The following is a 23,550-nucleotide window of genomic DNA, read 5'->3' as shown; positions in this document are numbered from 1 at the left end:
CGCCATGGCTCTGCGTCAAAAGTCTGGGCGTGAGGCGCAGCCTTTGATGCGGTACCACGGAGAGTTCTAGAAACGTGGTGTACCATGGTTGGCGTGCCCACGTTGGAGCAACCAGGATGAGTGTCATCGAGTGTTGCTTTAGCTTTCGTGCCACCAGCGGTATGAGAGGTGCTGGGGGAAAAGCGTACGCAAATCTGCCCATTGCCCTGCGACTGTGGGTGAGGGAACCTGGCGGCAAAGTGTTGGCATTTTGCGTTTTCCCTTGTGGAAAACAGGTCTATCTCTGGATGACCCCACTGCTGGAAGTACGGGTGGAGTACTGATGGATGTATCTCCCACTCGTGCATTTGGTGGCTGTACCTGCTGAGCAGATCCGCCATCTGATTGTCATTGCCCAGGAGGTGTTCCGCCATGAGGAAGATGTTCCTCTGAATGGCCCACTTCCACATGCTCTCAGCCAGATGAGACAACTGTGGAGAGTGCGTACCTCCCTGCTTCTGAATGTAGTACATGGCTGTCATGTTGTCCGTCCGGATCAACACGACTTTGTTGCACAGACGTACTTTGAATGCCTTCATCGCCATGAAGATTGCCAGCAGCTCTATGTAGTTGATGTGTATCTTCTTTTGCTGCGTCGTCCATAGTCCCTGCACCGTGTAGTGGAGTACATGAGCTCCCCAACCCTGGAGAGATGCGTCCGAGGTCAGGATAAGTTGTGGCACAGGCTCCTGGAACGGTCGGCCCTCGCAAAGGTTGTGTGGATTCCACCAATGCAGAGAGTTGTATGCCCGACCGGTCACCAACACTAGGTTCTTTAACTGTCCGTGAGCCTGATTCCACTGACGTGCCAAGCACTCCTGAAGCGGACGCATATGTAGCCTCGCGTGCGGGACTATGAAGATGCAGGAGGCCATCATGCCTATCAACTGCATGAACACTCTTGCTGGAAGCAAGTGTTGCGCTCTGAACTTCTGGATGAGCGACTGAATGCTGTCGATCCTCACAGAATTCGGCTGAGCCGTGGCCGCCAGAGTATCTATCGTCGCGCCCAGATACTGTCGCACATGGGCTGGCTGAAGGTGCGATTTGGGATAATTTAGTGAGAATCCCAGACTGTGAAGAAGGTGAATGGTGTGGGACATGTTGGCGGCGCACAGCTGGGCCGACTTTGCTTGGACAAGCCAGTCGTCCAGATAAGGGTAAACGTGAACGTTCTGTCTCCTGAGGTGCGCAGCCACTGTTGCTAGGCATTTTGTGAACACCCTGGGCACCGTGGTCACTCCGAAAGGGAGTACCTTGAACTGATAATGCCGACCCTGAATTGTGAATCTGAGGTATTTTCTGTGTGATGGATGTAGTGGAATGTGAAAGTATGCATCCTTGAGATCCAAGGTTGGGAGGAAGTCTCCCTGGTTGAGCACCGGAAGAACTTGCTGCAACGTCAGCATGTGAAAGTGTTCTGAGAGAATATACTGGTTTAGGGGTCTGAGGTCCAGTATGGGTCTGAGGGACCCGTCCTTCTTCGGGATTAAGAAGTACAGGGAATACACTCCTGTGCCTTCTTCTTCCAACGGCACGAGCTCGATTGCCCCTTTTTGCAGCATGACAAGTACCTCCTTCTGCAATAAGTGCAAATGCTCTGTGGACATAGGACGGTGTTTGGGTGGCATGTTGGGTGGAGTGGATGTTAACTCCAGACAATAACCGAACTGGATAAGTTTCCTGACCCACCTGTCTGTGGTGATGGATTTCCAGACTGGCAGGAACTGCTGGAGTCTCCCCCCGACAGGTGTTGTGTGGTCGGGGGGGGGCAGTGGCAGGGCGTCTCTGTTTGGTGGTGGCAGAGGAACGGGAGTTGTTATTTCCACGGCCTCTGCCCTTGGCACTGTTGCCCCGATAGCCGCCTCTACTCTGCTTGGTGTAAGAGGACTGCGCCCCACCTTTAGTGTATTGCGTTTGCTGGGACATCTGGCCTCTGGAAACAACTCTATTGCCTGAGCGACGAAAAGTACTGCCCCGAAACTGTTGGGACTCGAGAGCTCCCATGGACTTTGCAGTCTCGGTATCCTTCTTTATTTTTTCCAGTGTGGTATCCACCTCAGGACCAAATAACCTATCAGGGTTGACCGGCTGATTGAGGATGGTGGTTTTTATCTCTGGCTTGAAACCGGAGATTCTGAGCCATGCCTGGCGTCTCAACATCACACTGGTGTTAATGGCCCTGGCCGCGGTGTCCGCCACGTCCAGTGCACATTTAATAGAAGCGTTGGAGATGAGCTTCCCTTCCTGAATGAGCATTTCCGCCGCCTATTTATACTGATCGGGTAGATGTTCTAACAGGGTCTCTAGTGTGTCATAGTGCGCCCTGTCATATCTGGCCAAGAGTGCCTGAGTGTTTGAGATACGCCAGATATTGGCTGCTTGAGCCGCCACCCTCTTCCCTGATGCCTCCAGCACTTTAGATTCCTTGTCTGGGGGAGGAGCATCACCAGTGGTTTGCAAATTCGCCCTCTCCCGGGCATTAGAAACGACCAGAGAGTCCAATGGCAACTGGCCCTTGATGTAGGTAGGGTCGCCAGGTGCCGGCTTATATTTTTTTTCAATTCTAGGGTTGACCACCCTGGCACGTGTGGGTTCTTTAAAGATGTCTGCTGCATGTTTGAGAACCCCTTTCAACATTGGGAGAGTTTTGACAGTCTTTTCTGCCGTGGAAAAGGTATCAAAAAGGAAGTCCACGTCAACAGGGTCAGCGTGCAGCTGGACGTCATAGTTTTTAGCCGCCCTCTCAATGAGAGCATTAAATGCCGCAGAATCCTCAGTAGGAGATGTTTTGACATTGTACACCTGAGTGTCCGGGGCAGTTTGCGGATCTTCTGGGTCCCCTGCAGCTGCCCAAGAGTCCTGGTGAGCCTCAGGATCAGTGTTGTCAGGAAAGTTATACTCTTCGTCATCACCTTCCCCAGCCTCCACATCTGAATAAGTGGGTAAGGGTGTAGCAACTCTTGGAGTCTGTGGAGCAAGTGGCTCAACCAGAACCGGGGAATCCGTAGAAGGCTTCTTGCGCTTCAAAGGAATCGTGTAGGACTCCAAAGGCTGTGTCGCCGTGATCTTTCTCTTGTAGAGGGTAAGTTTACCGGTGTCGGCGTCGATAAAGTGTCCCGACTGCTCCTCCATCAAGGGTTGTCGATGCTTCAAGCTCCCAAGCTGCGGAGAAGGCTTCGACCCTGCAGACCCTTGCACGGGCGCGTTGGCGACCGACCTTGGTGCAAAGGCCTTCGGTGCCACCTTCGGCGGCAACGTAAACAGGAGTGGCGTCGAAGACTTTGGCGTTTTGGCAGCCTGCTTCGGGGTGGAAGCATCCTTCGGATCGACCGCGGAAGCCTTGTTCTTGATGCGTTGCAGTGAGTCCGACACCTGCTTCGTAAAGGAAGCGGACGGTTTCGTCGACCCGACAGACGTCCTCGGTCCACCAGCGTGTGAAGACTCGAGCGTCGATGTCTTGGCCTTCTCCGGCCGAGGTACAGAAGCAGCTTTCTTAGGTGCGCCGTGTCCTCCTTCCGCGCCAACGGCTTTTGGCGCCGACGACTTCGGGTCGGCGGCCTGGACTCCCGGGGTTGGGGCCCCAGTCTTCGGCTCGATGCCCTTGATCGATTTTGGATCGACGCCCTTGACCGACTTTGGGTCGACGCCCTTGGTCGACTTCACCGGGTCGACAGCCTTCTTCGGCTTCTGCTGCCCCGACATATCGGAAGACGAGGAGGCGGCCAGAGGGACAGACGTCTTCTGTTTCGTCGGCGTCTCCATCACTTTCGGTGTCGTCGACACCAAGGGTTTCACTTTCGGTTTCGTTTTGACCACCAGCGGCTCCGCAGAAGTGTCCGTAGCCGAGCCCGTAGGTGAGGCCGTGGATCTGGGTGCAAGGTCTTGGGTAAGGCCGTGTGGCGATCCCGCGACCTGAGCCTTAGCGATTGTTCGAACGGGGCATAGCTCTTCGCCTGAGCTATCTTCCATGGCCCCATAGGCCTCATTGTCGTCTCCTACCTCGTTGACGACTTCTTCTGCATCGAGCGCTTCGACGTCCGCGTCGTAGTCGTAGTCGATCTCCTCCGCTGGAGGTGAAATCTGCATATGAACTTCTTGTTCGTATGCGTCTTCTCTCTTGAAGATGTCCACCGGTGCCGGGGCCGACTGCTGGGCCTCCAGGCACGCCACGCGCCGAAGTCGAATCGTCTTCTTCGATCGAAACCGGGAACAAGCCATACAGTTGGCTTCATCGTGGTCTGGCGACAGGCACTTGTTGCACACTGGGTGGACGTCGATGTGGGGATACTTCGATCCACACAGGGGACATTTCGTGAACGGGCTCCGTTCCAAGATGTGTCGTCGTAAGTCTTGTTGCGTTGACTGGGCCAGGAGCACCGAAGAGCCACGCGACTCCTCGGGATGTCCGACTCGGGAACTGAGCCGGAACAGAGCTGGGATCGAGCGCAAAACAATACCGACGGTATAGGAAAAGGCCTTCAGGCCTTAAGAAAAGTCTATATCGATTCCGAACTGGAGATAACGAATATACATCTGAACCCAATGGCGGAAAAAAACAATCTGGGGATGGAGTCGATGCCCATGCGCACTGTAGTCCAGGGGAGGAGCCACCTATCTCGTGAAACTTCGAAGACTCTTCCAGGACAACAATGTGCAATCATCCGGACCCAACACTAGGCGGCGATCTATGCTATAGATATGAATTCAGCAGCCCACATGACTCGAACATATATATATGTATTCTGTTCTCCTTCTTCCCTTGGGAAGGAGATGTGTTATGTTGATGGATATAATACTCCGCTGCAGCTTTTCCCCTGCGGGCTCCCGTCCCTCCACGCGCGTCCCCTGCCCTTGCCCTTGCGCTAACCCTGCTGTGACATCAGCCGGCAATCTAGAATGCCAGCTGATATTCTGGCGTTTGACAGTTGGCTTGACAGTTAGAGCGGAGTTGAGATGCTATGCTGATCTGACCAGCTGTTATGTTCCTGTCACTCCTGCCGGTGTGTTGTATCCTGAAACTTGAATAAATGAAGTTGTGAAAACCTACCTTGCCTGGTATCCTCTACTTAACACTGTGATATTCTGAATGTTATTACATGAACCAGCACAGTACTGTAATCTCTGTTAGAAGTGAACTTTGAGCTGCGACCTATAGTGCCTGAGTTTTCAGGCCAGCACCCATTGTACAGTTAGGATACGGGGTTCTAAATAGTTTGCAGTTGTCATGTAAAGAGGCAGTACATGTTACATTCATGCTACATGTGGGGGTTAGGGTGAGCATAGAGTGTGTCCATTGTGATTTAATGTATGGGGACAGGGATCCATTTTGGATCCCCTGTGTGTGAATAGTACATATGATGGAGAATGGAGGGAGCCTGCCAGATAGGGAGGTAGATTGTGGAAACCTACCTGAGGTCTTTGAAGTGGACCAGACTCCTGTGAAAGGAATGGTATGAGGGAGACAAGTGATGCTCTAAAGGACATTCACTGCCCACTTCCTGCATTCTTCATCCCCAGACGAGTTAATGCAGTTCTGTGAGGCAGCTGAGTGGGAAGGCCTCTCTTCTGAGCCTTCGTCTCAGATTCCTCTGTCACGGCACATGCAGCTCCACTCTATCTTCCTGCAAAGATTGAGTGTCAAAGACTTTAACTAGACCAGTATGTGCTACTAAATAAAATGTCAGAACTGCCTGAAAGCCAGCTTTGGACCGGTCAGAATTTTCATCTACTTCTAAAAAAACTAGGACAAATATTAGTGAGAAACCCAGGTCACTGTGCCAGGAGTCTCTTTGACCAATGTCAAGACCCACAACGCACTTATGGAGATAAATATTTCAGTTTCAGAGCCAGGATCCAGGATTGCTGCTTCCTTACAGGTGAGGGCAACTTGGAAAGGACCCCTGCAAGGAGAGCTGTAGGATGCCTATAGAACAGGGGAGCTATCTGCTGGAGAAAGGCGGTGATGGTTTACAACCCTCAAGTGAGAAGCCTGTCTTGTGAAGCCATCAGCCCTTCTACCTGTTGAGTAAGGAGCGGTGCAAGGGTCTTGGTTCTAACCCTGCTGAAGGAGCTGGATCTATCCTTGTTTAAGAGGCCAACTCACTGAGCAGAATAGGTACTGGAAGGCTGCCCAGGAGGAAGCGGTACTAGATAAGTGCCTGCAGGAGGAGGTACAAGCAGAAGGAATACTAGAAGAGTGCCTGCAGGAGGAGGTATGAGCAGAAGGGGTACTAGAAGAGTGCCTGTAGGAGGAGGTACGAGCAGAAGGGTTACTAGAAGAGTGCCCTGCAGGAAGAGGTATAAGCAGAGGGGATACTTGAAGAGTGCCCTCCTGGAGAAAGTATGAGCAGAAGGAGTACTAGAAAAGTGCTATGCAGAAGAAGGTATAAGCAGAAGGGACATTAGAAGAGTGCCCTGCAAGGGGAGGAGGTATAGGCTGAATGGATACTAGAAGAGTGCGCTTCAGTAGAAGGTACGAGCCAGACGGGGTATTAGAAGAGTGCCCTGTCGGACGAAGTACGAGGAGAATGGGTACTAAAGGAGTGCCCTGCAAAAGAGGAGGTACAATCAGAAGCAGTTCTAGAAGAGGTGCCTGCAGGAGTAGGAGGTACAAGAAAAAAGGGTTACAAGAAAAGTGTACTTCTAGTGGAGGTACGTGCTGAAGGGGGGGGGGCTAAAAGAGTGCCCTGCAGAAGGAGGTACAAGCAGAAGGGGTACTAGAAGGGTGCCCTGCAGTGGAAGGAATGAGCAGAAGGGGTACTAGAAGAGTGCCCTGAAAGAGGAGGAGGTACGAGCAGAAGGGGTACTAGAAGAGAGCCCTGCAAAGTAGGTGGTACAAACAGATGGATAACTAGCAGAGTGGCCTACAGGAGTAGGAGGTGCAAGAAAAAGGGGCACCAAAAGGGTTTACTGCTGGTGGGTATACGTGGAGAACGGGTACTAAAAAAGTGGTCTGTTGGAGAAGGAGGTACAAGCAATGAGGCCATTTCAAGCCAATCCAAGATGACCGACGGGTAAGGAGCTCCCGCCGGGAGCTCCCCGGTTTGGGATTGCCTTTTGGCACAAATCCCTGGCAAAATCCCCCGATTTGGACCACCTCCACCACCGATTGGACCTCCTCCACCACCGGACATCCTTGGACTGCTTTTCCGGAATTTCCAGGGCCGACCTGTGGCTTTCGCTGACTTAGCTTAGGCTGCCTATCATCTACGAGCGAGATGCCTAGAGTGACTACTGCCAGCGGAGCCCAGCTTCCTGGCCGAATGCACGGCTGAGCTGCGCAGGCAGCTGAGAGGCGATGGGCTGGAGACCGCCCGTGCTGTTTTAGGGAAGTCACCTACCTTTGGGGCTTGGCCATGACGGCTTGGCTTCCCGCTGCGAATTCCTCCTTGCTTCGCCTCGTGTGGCTACTGCTCTCTGCACCCGAGTCGCTTCACTGAATGGTTTGATGAGTACCCGATGCGACGCTGCCGCCCTCTGTTGCTCCCCGATTGATTCCTAGCGACTGGGGAGAGAGCAGTGACTTCCTGGTTTTCTGCTCTCTCGTTTCCCGTGATCGAGCATTACTTCCCCCCCTGATTGGTGCCTCAGGGTTTGATGGTCTGGGTTTCCGCCTTTTTGTGCTGAGGGTCGATGTGAAGACGACCCTAGCCCTCCATTTTAATGTCGTGGATTTGATTTTCAGCTCTAGGCTTGTTGCCGGTCTCTGACTCTGTTTCCCCAGCAGTCGGTCCCCTCACGACGATGCCCTCTTAACGGGACGCCGTCTCTCTTAACGGGTGCCGTGGATTCCTTGTCCCTGACCTGACTGGTATATTTGTTGACTTTGACTTTATGCGACTCATGATGTTTAGTTGTTCCTCACCGCCGGTTTACCCGACTTGTCCCTTGTCCAGTTTCAGGCTCATTGCCCTTCCCCCTCCACCTTTGTGTTCTCTTCTAACTTGTTCTTGCATTTCTTCTTTCCCTGGTAGCCTTTGCAGGCTGTGTTTTTTGTGCTCTGGTAACTAATGTAGTTCTGTACTACTGTTTTCTTACTGTTACTTTGCAATGCTCACCTGAAGTTCTATCTCCCTGGCCGGTCTGCCTGACCTTTCAACATTCCTACCCCTTCTATTCCCCCACTAACCTCTATGCTCCAAAGGACTGTATCTATGTTTAGCTTCACTTTGTCTTTTTTTTTTTAACTGATGTAATTGAAGTAACTCTGTCCTCATGTTGTACGCTCTCATACCTCCGGGTTGAGCCAGCCAGGGTGATCCCAAAGCTCAAATCTCAGGTAGCAGTGAAAGGATGCACAGGGTTAGAAATTTTACTCAAACTCCCAAGCGCTAAGTAAGTTGCAAAACTGCAGTCAAATGAAAGCCTCTAAAAATGTAACATTACAAACACATTTCCATGCATGTATGAGATCGTGCAACATAGCCGTTGCCCCATGGAGTTGCCTAGACAGCTATAGAGGCGACCGGCTCTGGTTTACCCCCTCGGCCATCACCTACCTAGCCGGACATTGGACACAGTTTCTGCGATCTCCTGCCCTCCTCCCTCCTAATTCCTGTGGCTACCTCCCATCCCAGTGGCTCTCCCCTTGCTGGTCTGCCTGACCCGAGCTGCATTCCTTATACCTTTTTCTTTCCCCCTTACCTTCTATGCCCCTAGGACATATGTCTCTGCTATGTAATGCTCCATTTACTCAAGTGACCGTGTAACATTGTTTTTCTATGTGTTGGTGCTGGATCACTGACTAAATATCGACGGACACAATATAGACTACCCAAAATATCGACGCCAAAATATCGACAGACAAAATATCGAATTCCTATCTACAAACAGGTAAGTACCAAAATATCGAATCCAAAATATCGTTTATATATATGTACATTGTAAAAATATCGAATATGTTAAAAATAATGTAAAATTAAAAAAATAATAATAAATACTTAAATTACCTTAAAATTATTAAATAATTAAACTTATAAAAAAATACAATCATCTGTTAAAATATATATATATATATATATATATATATATATATATATATATATATATATATATATATATACATACATAATATTAATAAAAAATACACAATATTATTACCGTAGGATAGCGGGGGTGTAAAAATTACTATTCCCACCCCTGGAAGTGCAACAGTAGGGAAAGCGTTGGATAGTGTAGGGGTAAAAATTACTATTCCTACTCCAAAGAGTGCAACAGTAGGGAAAGCGTTGGATAGCGTAGGGGTAAAAATTACTATTCCCACTCCAGAGAGTGCAACAGTAGGGAAAGCGTGGGATAGCGTAAGGGGTAAAAATTACTATTCCCACTCCAGAGAGTGCAACAGTAGGGAAAGCATTGGATAACGTAGGGGTAAAAATTACTATTCCCACTCCAGACAGTGCAACAGTAGGGAAAGCATTGGATAGCGTAGGGGTAAAAATTACTATTCCCACTCCAGTGAGTGCAACAGTAGGGAAAGCGTTGGATAGCGTAGGGGTAAAAATTACTATTCCCACTCCAGTGAGTGCAACAGTAGGGAAAGCGTTGGATAGCGTAGGGGTAAAAATTACTATTCCCACTCCAGAGAGTGCAACAGTAGGGAACGTGTTGGACAGCATAGGGGTACATTTTACTATCCCCACTCTAGTGAAAATAAATGAATATAAATCACATAATTATAAATTCATCAATTAATAAATTTTAATTAGCAATTAAGAATTAATTAATTACCAATTAAAAATTAATTAACAATGTATTCAAAATAAATACCAATTAATTAATTAACATGTTTAATTAATTATAATTAAATGACTTCCCACCCTATTCCCCTATAAACCCACAACCCGCTACAAAAATAAAATAATATTATTCACATAATTATCAATTAATCAATTAATAAAAATTAATTATCAATTAACAATGAATTAATTATCAATTAAAAAATAATTAACAATTTATTCAAAATAAATACTAATTAATTAATTAACATTTAATTAATTATAATTAAATTACTTCCCACCCTATTCCCCTATAAACTCACAACCCGCTACAGAATTAAATTACGCAAAAATTAAATAACATAAAATTAATTACTTACAATAAATTACAAATAAATATACACTTTTTACACATGAACTAACATACAAAACACTTTAAAAAAATTCGATATTATTAAAAAGTCGATATTTTTAATAACCTATATTATGTACTTCGATATTTTGACTGTCTATATTTTTAAATTCGATATTACATTACTTACTTTCAAAACGATATTTTGGATGTTTCTATTCTGTCCAGTCGATATTTTGTCCATTCTATATTTTGGACTCAATATTTAGGTTGCTCGATATTTTGGAATCGATATTTAGACCATTTACCGTTGGGGATATTCTATGCTCTAGTTACATCTGTGTAACATGCTCTTGTAACAGATGTAATTTGAAACTTGTATCTCACTTCTCCTCATGTAAAGCGCTCTGATGCCTCCGGGTCTAGCCAGCGCAATATAAAACTTTTCAAATAAATAAATAAATAAAACAAGCAAAGGGGGTACTAGAAGAGTGCACTGCTGGTGGAGGTACATGCATAAGCGGTACCAGAAGAGTGTCCAGTTGGAGGAGGACAAGGAGGAGGAGGAGGAGGAGGAGGAGGAGGAGGAAGCACTAGAAGACAACCAGAAAGAGGTATGAGCAGAAGGAGTACCAGAAGAGTGCATACAAGTGGAAGCTATCTAGGAAATGAGATCACAGTTGCCCAGGATGAACAAACACATCTTGACCACCTTTAATGCTGCTCAGTGGAGGCAAATGCTCTAAACAGCAACAATATTGGTGCAGCGATTGTGCAGTTCTGGGCTTTTAAATGATCTGCTTGTGTGAAGATCCCTCCAATTTATGGATTAAATCATCCTAGAATAGTGTGAGTTGTTTGAATAAAGAGGAGGAAATGGGAGACCCTATATAAAATTGTGTAGAAGAACTAGACATGAGCAAAGGTGTGGCATTAACAGTTGTAACAACATTCATATGAACATTTGCCTGCACTGTTCTCTCTGTTTATGTAACTGTAGAATGTAATGAGGTTACATGGAATGGTATGGGTTGAAATGTGGACAGAGGCAGAAAGCTGGAGTCAGTCTGAGCGCTTGGATGGAATCTCCTTTCCTGATAATAAACCTATCTAACTTTAACCAGCTGACTATCGATTGTCTTTCAGGACACCAGCTTTTACCAAAGGATTTGGAATATTGGACTCTTTATAAAAAAGTCGAATATGACCCACATGCAGTGGGGCTAGATTACAAGTTCTTGTTAGAATAAGAACTCAAACGTACTGTTTAGAGGGTGACACCAGGTGTACAGCTAGTGAATGGAAAGTGTCCTTATTATAAATAGAAAAAAACTCTAAGAAAGTTGTGAACTATTAAAAAAATAAATAGTGAAGTGCTTTCGGTGCAATGTTTGAAACATCAAGACACGTGTTGGTTGTAGTGGCTATATTGATTCGCAGTAAGACATTAATAACCATTCTCAGAAGACCAGCATTTGTGATATAATACTCTGTACATCAGAGCTTTTAGGAAGAGCTGGACATGGGAGTACTCAAGTAATTCATGACCATCAATTACGTAAATGGTATTTAGGGTCAATATAATTCAGAATGTGTCAAAGATAAAATTATTTCTCATAAACATTACTTTTTTATGTAAGTATGAATTGTTATTCATGTTTCTCTGCTACCCACATCTGTATATTGTCTATTGAAATTATAAGTCAGTGGCGTTACTGCCTTAGTGGGAAGTAGCAAACCAAGGACCACTTTCATCAGAAAACCCAAACACACTTAGATGTTCATCAACAGGTCCAGGGCCATCGTCCTAGATTGGCAAGAGAGGTTACATCTAAAGGTCACGGGAGTGCATCCTCGACCCAAGGTCATATCAATGGGTCCAGGTCCACCATTCTAGTAAGAGGCAAGAGTAGTCTTCTCTTGTAAGAAGAATGACTGTAGGTCTTACTGGTCCCATTTTTTTTGTCCCCATTGACACAAATCTATATGCCATACTTCTAGCTACATTGGTGGTGGGCTAGGTTCATTAGTGGCAGAAGAGTCCACATTGTGCACTAACTTGGCAACATCCCTTCTCGAGTCGGCTCAAGGGCTTCATAGACACTTAACCATCTTTCTCCTAGAAAAAAAAATGGCATTTGAACATGTGTTTAGACTACATGGTGAATTACATGTTTGTAGTAACATAGATGGTCATGGTCATTATAAACAACTTCAAATAGACTATTCTATGTAGCACTTATATAGCACTCAGCTATCCTTAGGCATCCCAGTGCTGATACTGCGGCACAGATGGATAGAGGAACCTAAAGTGAGCTGGTGGGGAAGAGCCAGGTCTTTAATGATTTGCGAAAGGGGAGTTCCTTATTTTCTGATTGAAATGAGTCAGGAAAACTGTTACAGAATTTAGCCAAATCAAAAGCAAAGGAGCGACCTCCATATTTTGCCCTTCAAACTAAGGGCACTGTGAACAAATGTACATTGGAAGAGTGCAGAGTTCTGCTGGGAAGGTAGAGCGATACCAAGGAATGGGTGACCTAAGGCTCTATGAATGCTGCAGAGTGATTTAAATTTGATTCTCTGAAGGGTGCTCAAGGCAAGCATTGATGTGATTGTCAAGAATCAATATCTCGGTTTTTCCTTAATTTAACTTGAAGCAAGAACTACTCATCCAGCTAGTAACTTTCTCACGACAGGGACCTAGTGGAGAAGGGAGGGAGTTTTGAGTGTGAGTGAGGGAAAATACCAATTGTGTATCATCTGCATAGGAAACTACTGACATCCCAAACGGCAAAGATGATATCTGTCAATGGCCTCTTATATACATTAAAAAGGGTGAGGCTTATACAGCTTTTCAATGCCTCGCACATTTTTGTGACCACTAGGTTCTTTATGCAGCAATCTCTACCTTTATCTGGAACCACAGAAAATCCCAGTGAGCTTATCATTACCTACTCTAAATGTCTAATTATATAGCTCACTGTTAACCCTAACCCTAAAGATAGGTACAATTGAAAGTAAGTGGCTACCTGCATCAGGAAAAAAATAACCGCTTTCGAACAGAAGTGCTTGAAAACTTCTTAGAAAATGGCTAATTTGCTTTCTTTACACTTCTCTCAGATTGTGCTTCCATTTTGCTTTCCATTTCTATCCAGCTTTTTTCACAGTTTGCTCCTTCGTTTCCATATGTTAATTACTGTCACTGGAATTGCTTGGTGTATTGCAATCTCTCGAACAGAAAAATACATAAATAATCTATATATAGATGTATTATTGATTTGTACGTGACACTAAGATTTCACTTTACATTCCACTGTTTGTATACGGAATTAGGCTCTCCGTATCAATTGAGACAACATAAATTACCTCTGTATACTCTGTGGGGCTGTCAGAATGCATGGGGTCACTGTGCATGAACTCTGCCAGGAGATCATGTCTGTTCTGTTCATACATTTTTAATGCTGCACACAAAATATGAATATTTCACCAAACATGATCTCACCTTCAGGAGTTCCCACGCTGGCACCTCACACTGCTTTTCTATCTCAGTTATCAGGGCATTGAGAGAGGTGATTTGATTGGAGAGTTTTGGGATATTTGCATTTTCAACCATGGTAATCTTCTTCTCCATCTTCTCCAGTTTTTCATGCAGTGTTTGTTCATTTTCTTTCAGGAGTTGCCGTAGTTTTTCAAACTCAGATTCAATTTTCTCCTTCTCAGTTCTTAACTTACTCTGTGAGAAGCAAAGTAAAAGCTGGCTAGATATTAAAAGCCTCTCAGAAGACGTCCTTAGAGGGGGAGTCCAGAGGGAGGGTAGAGGGGTTGATTACTTCTTTAAAAAATAAGACCACTAGCGGGCTTTTCCTAATTTCTGAACAACCTTCCCTTTTACCGTCATCCGCCCTTCACTTCACAAACTGTAGAGAGATCAGAATTTGTGAAGTTGCAGATAGCTCGATCCATGCATAGACTGCAAGGAAGCGAATCCGCTGCAGGCAGAGACAGTCAAAGACTCAGAGACAGGCTGAGTGGAGAGACTGGCTGAAGTCAAGTGTGAGTAGAAGTCACAGACAAGAGGGAGTGTAAAAGAGGAAGTTTCAGTACTTGGAGGTCGATTATGATGGCGGTGAATCCGCATCCTACGGGCCGGTGGAAGCCAGCGCCGGCCCGGAGGATGCGGATTCACCGCCGTGGTACTTGAAAACACCGACTGCCAGATTATGATGGCGGTGGGATCAGCGGCGGACGGCAGGTCCGTCCGCCGCTGATCCACGGGGTGTGGACCACAATATGGTGGCGGTGTCTGCAAGACATCGCTAGCCATATTATGATGTGTGCGGAGACATGCTTTTCCGCGGCGGATATTCCGCCGTGGAAAAGCATGTGGACCTTTGCTTCTGGGGGCCCCTTGCGGGCCCCCAGGGTGTTGGGGGATAGGGGGTGCACATGGGGGGTACCTTTGGTACCTCCCTGCATGTGCATGCACAAAGCGGCAGGCACCGCGCGGTGCCTGCCGCTTTGTGCATGCACATGCAAAACATGCATGTTTTACTTTGCGGTGGGTGCTGCTTTAAGCAGCAACCGCCGCAATGTTAAATATACAGGATGTGACTGCCAGGATGGCGGTCACATCCTAATTTCTATGGAGGGAACGCCGCTGCCCCCTGCGGACGGTCCCTCCACCTCGGGGGAGGCGGACGGACGCAGGACCGTCCGCCGTCGTAATGGACACCTTGGTGTGGGAGACACAAGATCTGGGCAGTGCGGGCTGCACATGTCCTGCCAGGATGGGGAATCACTGATGTGGTAATTTCATGTCCAAAATCATATAGACATTGTGTCCTCATTATGATGTCGGTGGGCCCGCCACCAACAGGACGTCGGTGGCAGAACCACCGACTTCTGCAGAAGCAGTCCGACCATCGGACTATGTTTCGGCAGTCGGAGGTATAGCGCAGAGGGACCGACCTCTGCTTTTCAGGGTAGTGGTGGGACCGCAATCCCTACAATAGGGGTGGTGCCTGCCCAGGCACCGCTGTAGGGATGACGATGTCCGTTTCCCACTGCCTTTTCATGGTGGTATAACTGCCATGAAAAGACAGACCGAAGGGGACTTTGGGGGCCCCAAGCAGGTTCCCCATCCCTCCTGAGCCTCTGCTGTGGGTCCTGAGGAGCACACGTGGTGCCCCCCCCAAACACCCATGCATCCTGTCCCAGGCACCACATGGTGCCTGGCACACAGTGCAGAGATGTTTGTAAACATGCCTTTCCCATTGGGGCTTGTGTCGCTGCCCTTTCTGGGACGCAGCACAAGCCTCAATTGAAAAATTTATGTTTACGATTGCCTTCATGGCGGTCGGATTGTAATAAGGCGGGTGGAGCTGCCGCCTACATGTTTGGCAGACTTCATCCCAATACGATGTTGGTCGGATGCTCGTCCGACCATCATCGTAATGAGGGCCTATGTGTTTTCTGTTATTGAATCGAGAATTACCAGATAAATCTATATTACTGCACTGTTTCTACAGGAAATTAACACTTTCCTATAGAGGCTGGGTGAAGAGATTGGTTAGATACCTTTTCCCATTCTAAGATAGGAGGCTGTGATTTATCACAAGAGGTATGTCCCACTGTGGCTCCCAGAAGGAGTCTGTGTGTTATCAGGTGAAATATGTCACACCGTAGCTTAGAAACCGGTGTGTTGCCAGGTGAGGATTGCCACACTGTAGCTTAGAAACCTGTGTGTTGCCAGGTGAGGTATGTCACACTGTAGCTTAGGAGGCTGTGTGTTATTAGGTGAAGTATTTCATACTGTGCCTTAGAGCAGCACTCTGTGTGTCATTAGGTGAGGCATGTCACACTGCAGCTAAGGAGCCTGTGTGCAATCAGGTGAGGTATGCTGCCGTCCTGAGGTTTATCCACGCCCCCCCATTAACAGTATCGAGAATTGATTACAAGCATCAGCCGCCTTAAGAAGTAACTCCCTGAGAGGTTTTTTTTACGGACTGTGCCGGCTCCACTGAGCGCTAGAACCTGCCGGTCAACCATTTGGAGGTCCGGTCCTTGCATCGTATTTAAGGACCCTTGCCCACCCCAACCCTCGTCCTGATGAAGACCCGCCTTGTAAGGGGAACTGTCCCTACTATCCCAAGGGTCGAAACGTAGATCATACCTACCACGATACCAGCTTCTGTCCATAAGCAGAATTAATTCAGCCACTATAGAAGACTGGTTTTCTTTAACTTTCTCTGACTTGCTAAAGCAGCTTAGTGTGGCCCCTGGAGGGGGTACCGTGTGAAATAATGTGTAATTGTTTAATAGAATGAAATGCAATTCTATGTGACTTTTGATTAATGAAGTTTCCTTGCACTGTTCACCGAATTCCTTCACACACTACACCAGCACTTCCCTACTTCCCTTTCCCTTTGCGCGCGTGGGCACAACTGTGTTACAACAATCAATTGACTCTTTAGATTTGTATTGTATAAACCAATTGTAGGTTTTCCGGTATGTTTTGAATAAAAACAACCATACTGTTAAGATTGAATCCTTGTACATTGATCTTTTTTACTTTGTATGATTCTATCTGCTTTCCCAGTCTGGGACCCCTCTACCTTTAACGCTCAATTACCCAGGTCCCTGTGACTTTGTCTGGGTCAACCCTTTCGTATATACACACTGTGGCTTAGAGCAGGAGCCTGTGTGTTATCAGGTGAGGTATGTCACACTGTGGTCTAGAGCAGGAGCCTGTGTGTTATCAGGTGAGGTATGTCACACTGTTGCTTGAAGCAGGACCCAGTGTGTTATCAGGTGAGGTATGTCACACTGTAGTTTATTGTCTGATTATGTGTGTTATCAGGTGAGGTACGTCACACTGTGGCTTAGAGCAGGAGCCTGTGTTTTATCCAGTGAGGTATGTCTCACTGTAGTTTATTATAGGATCATGGGTGTTATCATGTCAGGTATGTTACATGGTAGCTTAGGACCCTGTGTGTTATCAGGTGAGGTATGTCACACTGTAGCTTAGAGCAGGAGCCTGTGTGCTATCAGGTGAGGTATTGCTATTATCAGTAAATGTGATGTCAATGTACACCACAATATATGCACACACAACAATATCAATACCAGTCAATATGGCATTGATGAATGTCATAATATATGGATGCAAAACATTGTCAATACCAGTAAATCCGATGTCGATGAATGCTATGACAAATGCATACATAATAATAGGAATGTCGGTAAATGTGATATCAATGACCGCCAAGTTATATGAACACGTAATAATAAACTTGTATCATTGCTGTCGACTTCATCCAAGAAGTCCTCCCCAATTAACTCGAGTCAGATATACATGCTCAGACCTGCGACCCAAACCCAAGCCTACTGATTGATAAGTCACAGGTGGGGTTACACTTAGACTGAATACAAACGCGCGAGCTGGGAAAACCTAGTTGGCCCCACAGATAGACAGTTACACCACAACAGGTCCGAAGAGATTGCCCCCAATAAACATCTTTGGTCAAAGACTCTTGCATCCATTGGCCCAAATAAACATGTTTGGTCAAAGACTCTTGCATCCCCAAAATACCACAAAGTCAGATGCCACCTGTAGTTAGGGACACACAGTCAATCGCAACACAGCATCCATTAAGATAATTAAAATATTGTTTTTACAACTGTATTTTCGATAACGAAATTAACAACACAGATATTTAAAAAATATATATTATTTACCTAAAAAAATAGATGTTTTTGGTAGCAATATTTCTGGATCACCATATTTACGTATCACGATATTAAAAACTCAATATTTATGTAGTTTGCTATTTCTGGTCTGATATTGTGTCCAAATACCCACAAAGGCTCCTGCTCTAAGCCACAGTGTACCTAGCCGTGCTTCCAATGAATCATTAGTCGCATCCCAAAAGGCACACTTTCAATCTCCTCCTATGCCAAAAGAGGATTCCACTCCTTCAGTTTCTTGATAATTAATTTCTTTTAATTTTTGTAATTTTCATGAATTTCAATATATATATTATTCAATTTTCTTGTATCATCAGAAAATTCTATTTCATCAGATTATCATTGCATCAATCACTCCTATGCATTTTGGGCACAAGGACGCCCTTCTTCAGGGAGTAGCACTGTAAATTAAGAGAGTAGCACTGTGAATTAAGAAAATATGCGTATTGTAGCTTAATATAATATGTAACTCATAATCATGTTCCTGATAAATGCAATGTGCAGCACAATATGAATAGTAGTAAAATGAAAAGTGAAATGATTAAAAAACGAGTGAATTCATGCTGAGATGTGCAAGGACCAAAGGGTAACCCCAGTGTTCAAAAGAAACACTTACAGGAAATCTATGTTCACTCCGCAAACGTCTCAATCTAAACAAAAATCACAACAATTCTTTAGCCTCTGAGGTTGTGTTCTATCCCTTGATACTCATGCTTATCAACCCTTCGTTCAAAATGACTAACCTTCTGTTTAAACGTTATTAAACACCAGTCAGCAAATGTTCTGTTCCGCGTTTCACCACTTTCAAAACCGGACGCTCTCCGCGATTCCGTGTATCTTAGCACTCTAACCTCTATTGGTTACCATCACGATCACCTGCCTAGTAAAGCTAGCCAACAGACTAACAAACCTAGAAGAAACCATTCGAATCCCAATCCTGACGACAGACTCAAGAATGTAATTAAATGTCATGCTAATGAAACGCTCGACAAATATATAAATGAGAATACACTTTTAAACAGTGATTCGTAATCTCTAAATGACAAATCAATCAAAAGGGACCCAAACAAAATCCCGAAAAAGCCACAGTGTGACATACCTCACCTGATAGCACACAGGCTCCTGATCTAAACTACAGTGTGACATACCTCACCTGATAACACACAGGCTCCTGCTGTGAGCCGCAGTGTGACACACCACACCTGATAATACACAGGCGACTGATCTAAGCCACAGTGTGATATACCTCATCTAACACACTCGCTCCTAAGCTACAGTGTGATATACCTTACTAGATAACTCTCATGCACCAGCTCTTAGCCACAGTGTGACATACCTCACCTGATAAAACACTGGCTCCTAAGCTACAGTGTGCTATGCCTCACCGGATAGCACACAGGCTCCTGCACTAAGGTACAGTGTGACGTACCTCACCTGATCACATAAAGATTAGTGCTCTAAGCCACAGTGTGACTTACTTCATCTGATAGCACACAGGATCCTGCTTTAAGCCACATTTGACTGGGGGTGAGTGTTTGATTTGCTCAAACGCTCTGTCCATCATCTCCATTGGTATCGCTTTGTTCGCCCTAAGTTGGCAGGGTATGAACAGACAAGAGTCCCTTGCTCACTTTGCCACTGGATTCAGGTAGCCTGGTTGATTAGCCAGAAACCGGTCCCAGGATGCTTGTTTCCGGTCCAGGGAAGACATGGCTTGCCAATTTGGGCTGGACTGTTCCCATGAGGCACAGGGTCAGATTGATTTGCATATGGCCATGTCTGAACCGGAGTGGTGGAGTGAGCTATAGAATGATGATGGATTATATCCAGATCAGTTGACTGGGGGTGAGTGTTTGATTTGCTCAAACGCTCCGTCCATTGTCTCCTTTGGTATCGCTAAGCCACAGTGTGACACACCTCACCTGTTACACACAATCTCCTGCTCTAAGCTACAGTGCGACACACCTCACCTGATAACACATAGGCTCCTGCTCTAAGCCACAGTGTGACATACCTCACCTGATAACCCATGCCTGGTGAGAGAAGGAAGGAGAGTGCCATATGAGAGTATAGCCTGTCCCCGCAAGACATTTTCGGCATGAGAAACACCCAGAGAAAGCAGAGTGCAATTCGAAGAGAGGACAGGAGCAATTTGAGGTGAGTGAGGTCTCCCAGTCTCCCTGAGCAGTTCCCTATGTGGACTGGGCCAAACCATTCCAGTGAGAATCAACATTGTGTCACACGAATCCCTGCCTATCCCTCATATAAATGGCAATAATGTTAGTGCTGTTCCAAGGAAGACGGTAAGTTCTTGATGTAAAACATGGTCTTTTTCATTTGTTTGAGCAACGTTAATGAAAAGATTTATTAAAAAAACAGTTGTCTTACACTGCCATGATCAGTGCCTGCAGCTCCCTGACATCAGAACTGCAGCAAGAAGAACCACCATCAACGATCACTGCTGCGTTTGCGTTTTTGTGTCATATTGACATTGCGGATTCATTATAATATACTGGCTTGTACTACTGCCATGCCGTGTTTGTGTCTTATAAGTTGCATTTACAATTTGTAGTTATGTTATACTATACCAGTCGGACTAGTTCATACCTTTACATGTGTGTGACAATACATTGGACAAAAGTATATTCTTGCACGTGCTCGACATATTAGCTTTGTTGACATCGGGCATGGTCTTAATGCCACTTTCACAGCGGTGCACTTAATTGCATGACCTATTCGCCTAGTTTGTCTGTGGGCACCAACCTCTGCAAGGTTTTGTTGTTATCTACTGTTCATAAGCATGGTATAATACAACGCATATGCTTGAGGGCGTGGGATCACATTTTATCCCACACAAAGTTATGCCACCTCAACAGAATAATGGCACCATTAACTTTACAAATGCCAATAAACCTTCTTAAGACTACAAGCAATATACGTTCAGGGCTGGGACTTATGTATGCAGTAATGGGATATGGGTCATAACATATAATCCCTCATTAATAAGGTTGATATGTTACTTTCCTTTAGGTAGCCGCTTACTGAGGTCTCCACCTAATTGTTCAACAATACTTTGACCGATATACCTCTATACTGTTTCAGTGTAAGATATTCTCTGATGACCTTCTTTCTAGATTTAGAAGTTTGTATCACTATCTTACCTTAGTGTTATTGTTTCAATATAGGTAGGAACTATATATAGCTTCCTCCTGTCATCCAGACGCACCACGTCCTGGACCATTTGGCTGTACTTTAAGGTCCAGAGGTAAGCAATGTTTGTTTATCAGTGGAGTTTGGTGATGGGATTAGTGATCTTATGGCTTGAGGGGCTTTTCTCTTGCACACTTGCTGAAGTGAACTCAAACTAGATATCTGAAAGCAGCTCTATATCTATACAGTTAAAATCTTAAAATTGACTTTCTTTATAATGGAGGGCTCTCTGGAAAATATATATTCATAGAATGGACTCATTCCCTTCGGATGTTTTTTTTTACTTCTGGTTGTTACTAAACACAAATACATAGTGGTGTATCTCCTTTTGCGGTTATTTGGCGTTACCCGGCTGGGTTACCATATCGATTCTTAAGGAAAGGTGGGTTCCTTATTATACCATGTCTATTTGACATGGATGGGTTTTATTACTCTTATTTTGTATACAACGACTTGCGGTGTGGTGGTGCTGGATGTTGGAATAATAAAATGTACTATTCCAACTCCAGTCTGTGCGGACAGTAGGGAAGGTGTTGGATTTTAAATCCAACACCTTCTCCCCCTCCGCATGTCCTTGTAACGACTTGCGGTGTAATGGTATGCGTTGTCACAACAAGGTCGTAACAGCATGTGGGGTTACGGATGGGGGTGACAGCTGTTTACCAGGTCGACTTCTCCCTGTTGGTCGAGTGTCTCGCTACGGTTTACTGTCGATGATTTGATCTTATTTTTCCAAGACTTATCACAAGTCTTCCTATGTAGCTCTAATATACCTAGCATTTACACTTAGCAAGTTTGTCTCTGTAATTTCATGCGTTCTGATTGGTATATATTTATGAATAACTTTACAGCCTTGAAAATGTCACTGCATGACAAAACACGTTTCAGCTGTTATCCATAATTGAATATACTGAAGATTGATTTTTTCGTTATGAATGTACCGAAGATTACAGAATCATTCTTTCTTCAACAAATCTTATGATTCAATTACAAATCCTTACTGTATGGACTTTTTGATATTCAGAGACGTCCTACTGAGTGCTATGGTATCTCTTGCTGGTTAATGTACACAGACTTATGTATGCAGTAATGGGATATGGGTCATAACATATAATCCCTCATTAATAAGGTTGATATGTTACTTTCCTTTAGGTAGCCGCTTACTGAGGTCTCCACCTAATTGTTCAACAATACTTTGACCGATATACCTCTATACTGTTTCAGTGTAAGATATTCTCTGATGACCTTCTTTCTAGATTTAGATGTTTGTATCACTATCTTACCTTAGTGTTATTGTTTCAATATAGGTAGGAACTATATATAGCTTCCTCCTGTCATCCAGACGCACCACGTCCTGGACCATTTGGCTGTACTTTAAGGTCCAGAGGTAAGCAATGTTTGTTTATCTGTGGAGTTTGGTGATGGGATTAGTGATCTTATGGCTTGAGGGGCTTTTCTCTTGCACACTTGCTGAAGTGAACTCAAACTAGATATCTGAAAGCAGATCTATATCTATACAGTTAAAATCTTAAAATTGACTTTCTCTATAATGGAGGGCTCTCTGGAAAATATATATTCATAGAATGGACTCATTCCCTTCGGATGTTTTTTTTTACTTCTGGTTGTTACTAAACACAAATACATAGTGGTGTATCTCCTTTTGCGGTTATTTGGCGTTACCCGGCTGGGTTACCATATCGATTCTCAAGGAAAGGTGGGTTCCTTATTATACCATGTCTATTTGACATGGATGGGTTTTATTACTCTTATTTTGTATACAGCGACTTGCTGTGTATCGCTTGCTGGTTAATGTGCACAGTGCTCTGGTATCTCTTGCTGGTTAATGTGCACAGTGCTACGGTCTCTCTTGGCGGTTAATGTACACAGTGGTATGGTACCTTTTGTCGGTTAATGTACACTGTGCTATGGTATCTTTTGCCGGTTAATTTGCACAGTGCTATGGTATCTTTTGCCGGTTAATGTGCACAGTGCTATTGTATCTTTTGCCGGTTAATGTGCACAGTGCTCTAGTATCTCTTGGTTAATGTGCACAGTGCTCTGGTATCTTTTGCCGGTTAATTTGCACAGCGCTATTGTATCTTTTGCCGGTTAATGTGTTCAGTGCTATGGTATCTTTTGCTGATTAATTTGCACAGTGCTATGGCATCTTTTGCCGGTTAATGTGCACAGTGCTATGGTATCTTTTATCGGTTATCCCACCATTCAAGTTCGGAGAGTGGGAGAGGAAGGCTGCATTATACGCGGATGACATTTTAATCTTTACGTCAGACCCAGCCAAAGCATTTCCCGCAGTAATTAAGAGGGCGGAAGAGTTTGGGGGTATATCTGGATACGAAATCAATGCCAGCAAAACTGAGATCATGGCATGGAACATCCCCAATCTACATCTAGGGGTGACAACCTCCATGAGATACCTCGGCATTGGGGTAGTGCAAGAAATAGGGGACATCGCTCATCATAATC

General features: G+C 45.3%; 1 protein-coding gene across 1 annotated transcript in view; it reads right to left on the bottom strand.

The window, feature by feature from the left end:
• Positions 1–23,550, bottom strand: part of LOC144754210 (E3 ubiquitin-protein ligase TRIM39-like) — a 98,227-nt gene that overhangs the window by 53,407 nt on the left and 21,270 nt on the right. Inside the window, exon 3 of the mRNA XM_078641796.1 lies at positions 13,613–13,843. Coding sequence (XP_078497922.1) covers positions 13,613–13,843 — 231 coding nt within the window. The remainder of the gene's footprint in view (positions 1–13,612; positions 13,844–23,550) is intronic.

This window comes from Lissotriton helveticus, chromosome 5_1 (genome assembly GCF_964261635.1).
Source record: "Lissotriton helveticus chromosome 5_1, aLisHel1.1, whole genome shotgun sequence".
NCBI lineage: Eukaryota > Metazoa > Chordata > Amphibia > Caudata > Salamandridae > Lissotriton > Lissotriton helveticus.
The sequence above is the reverse complement of the archived record's forward strand: the minus strand, read 5'-3'. Positions and strand labels throughout refer to the sequence as shown.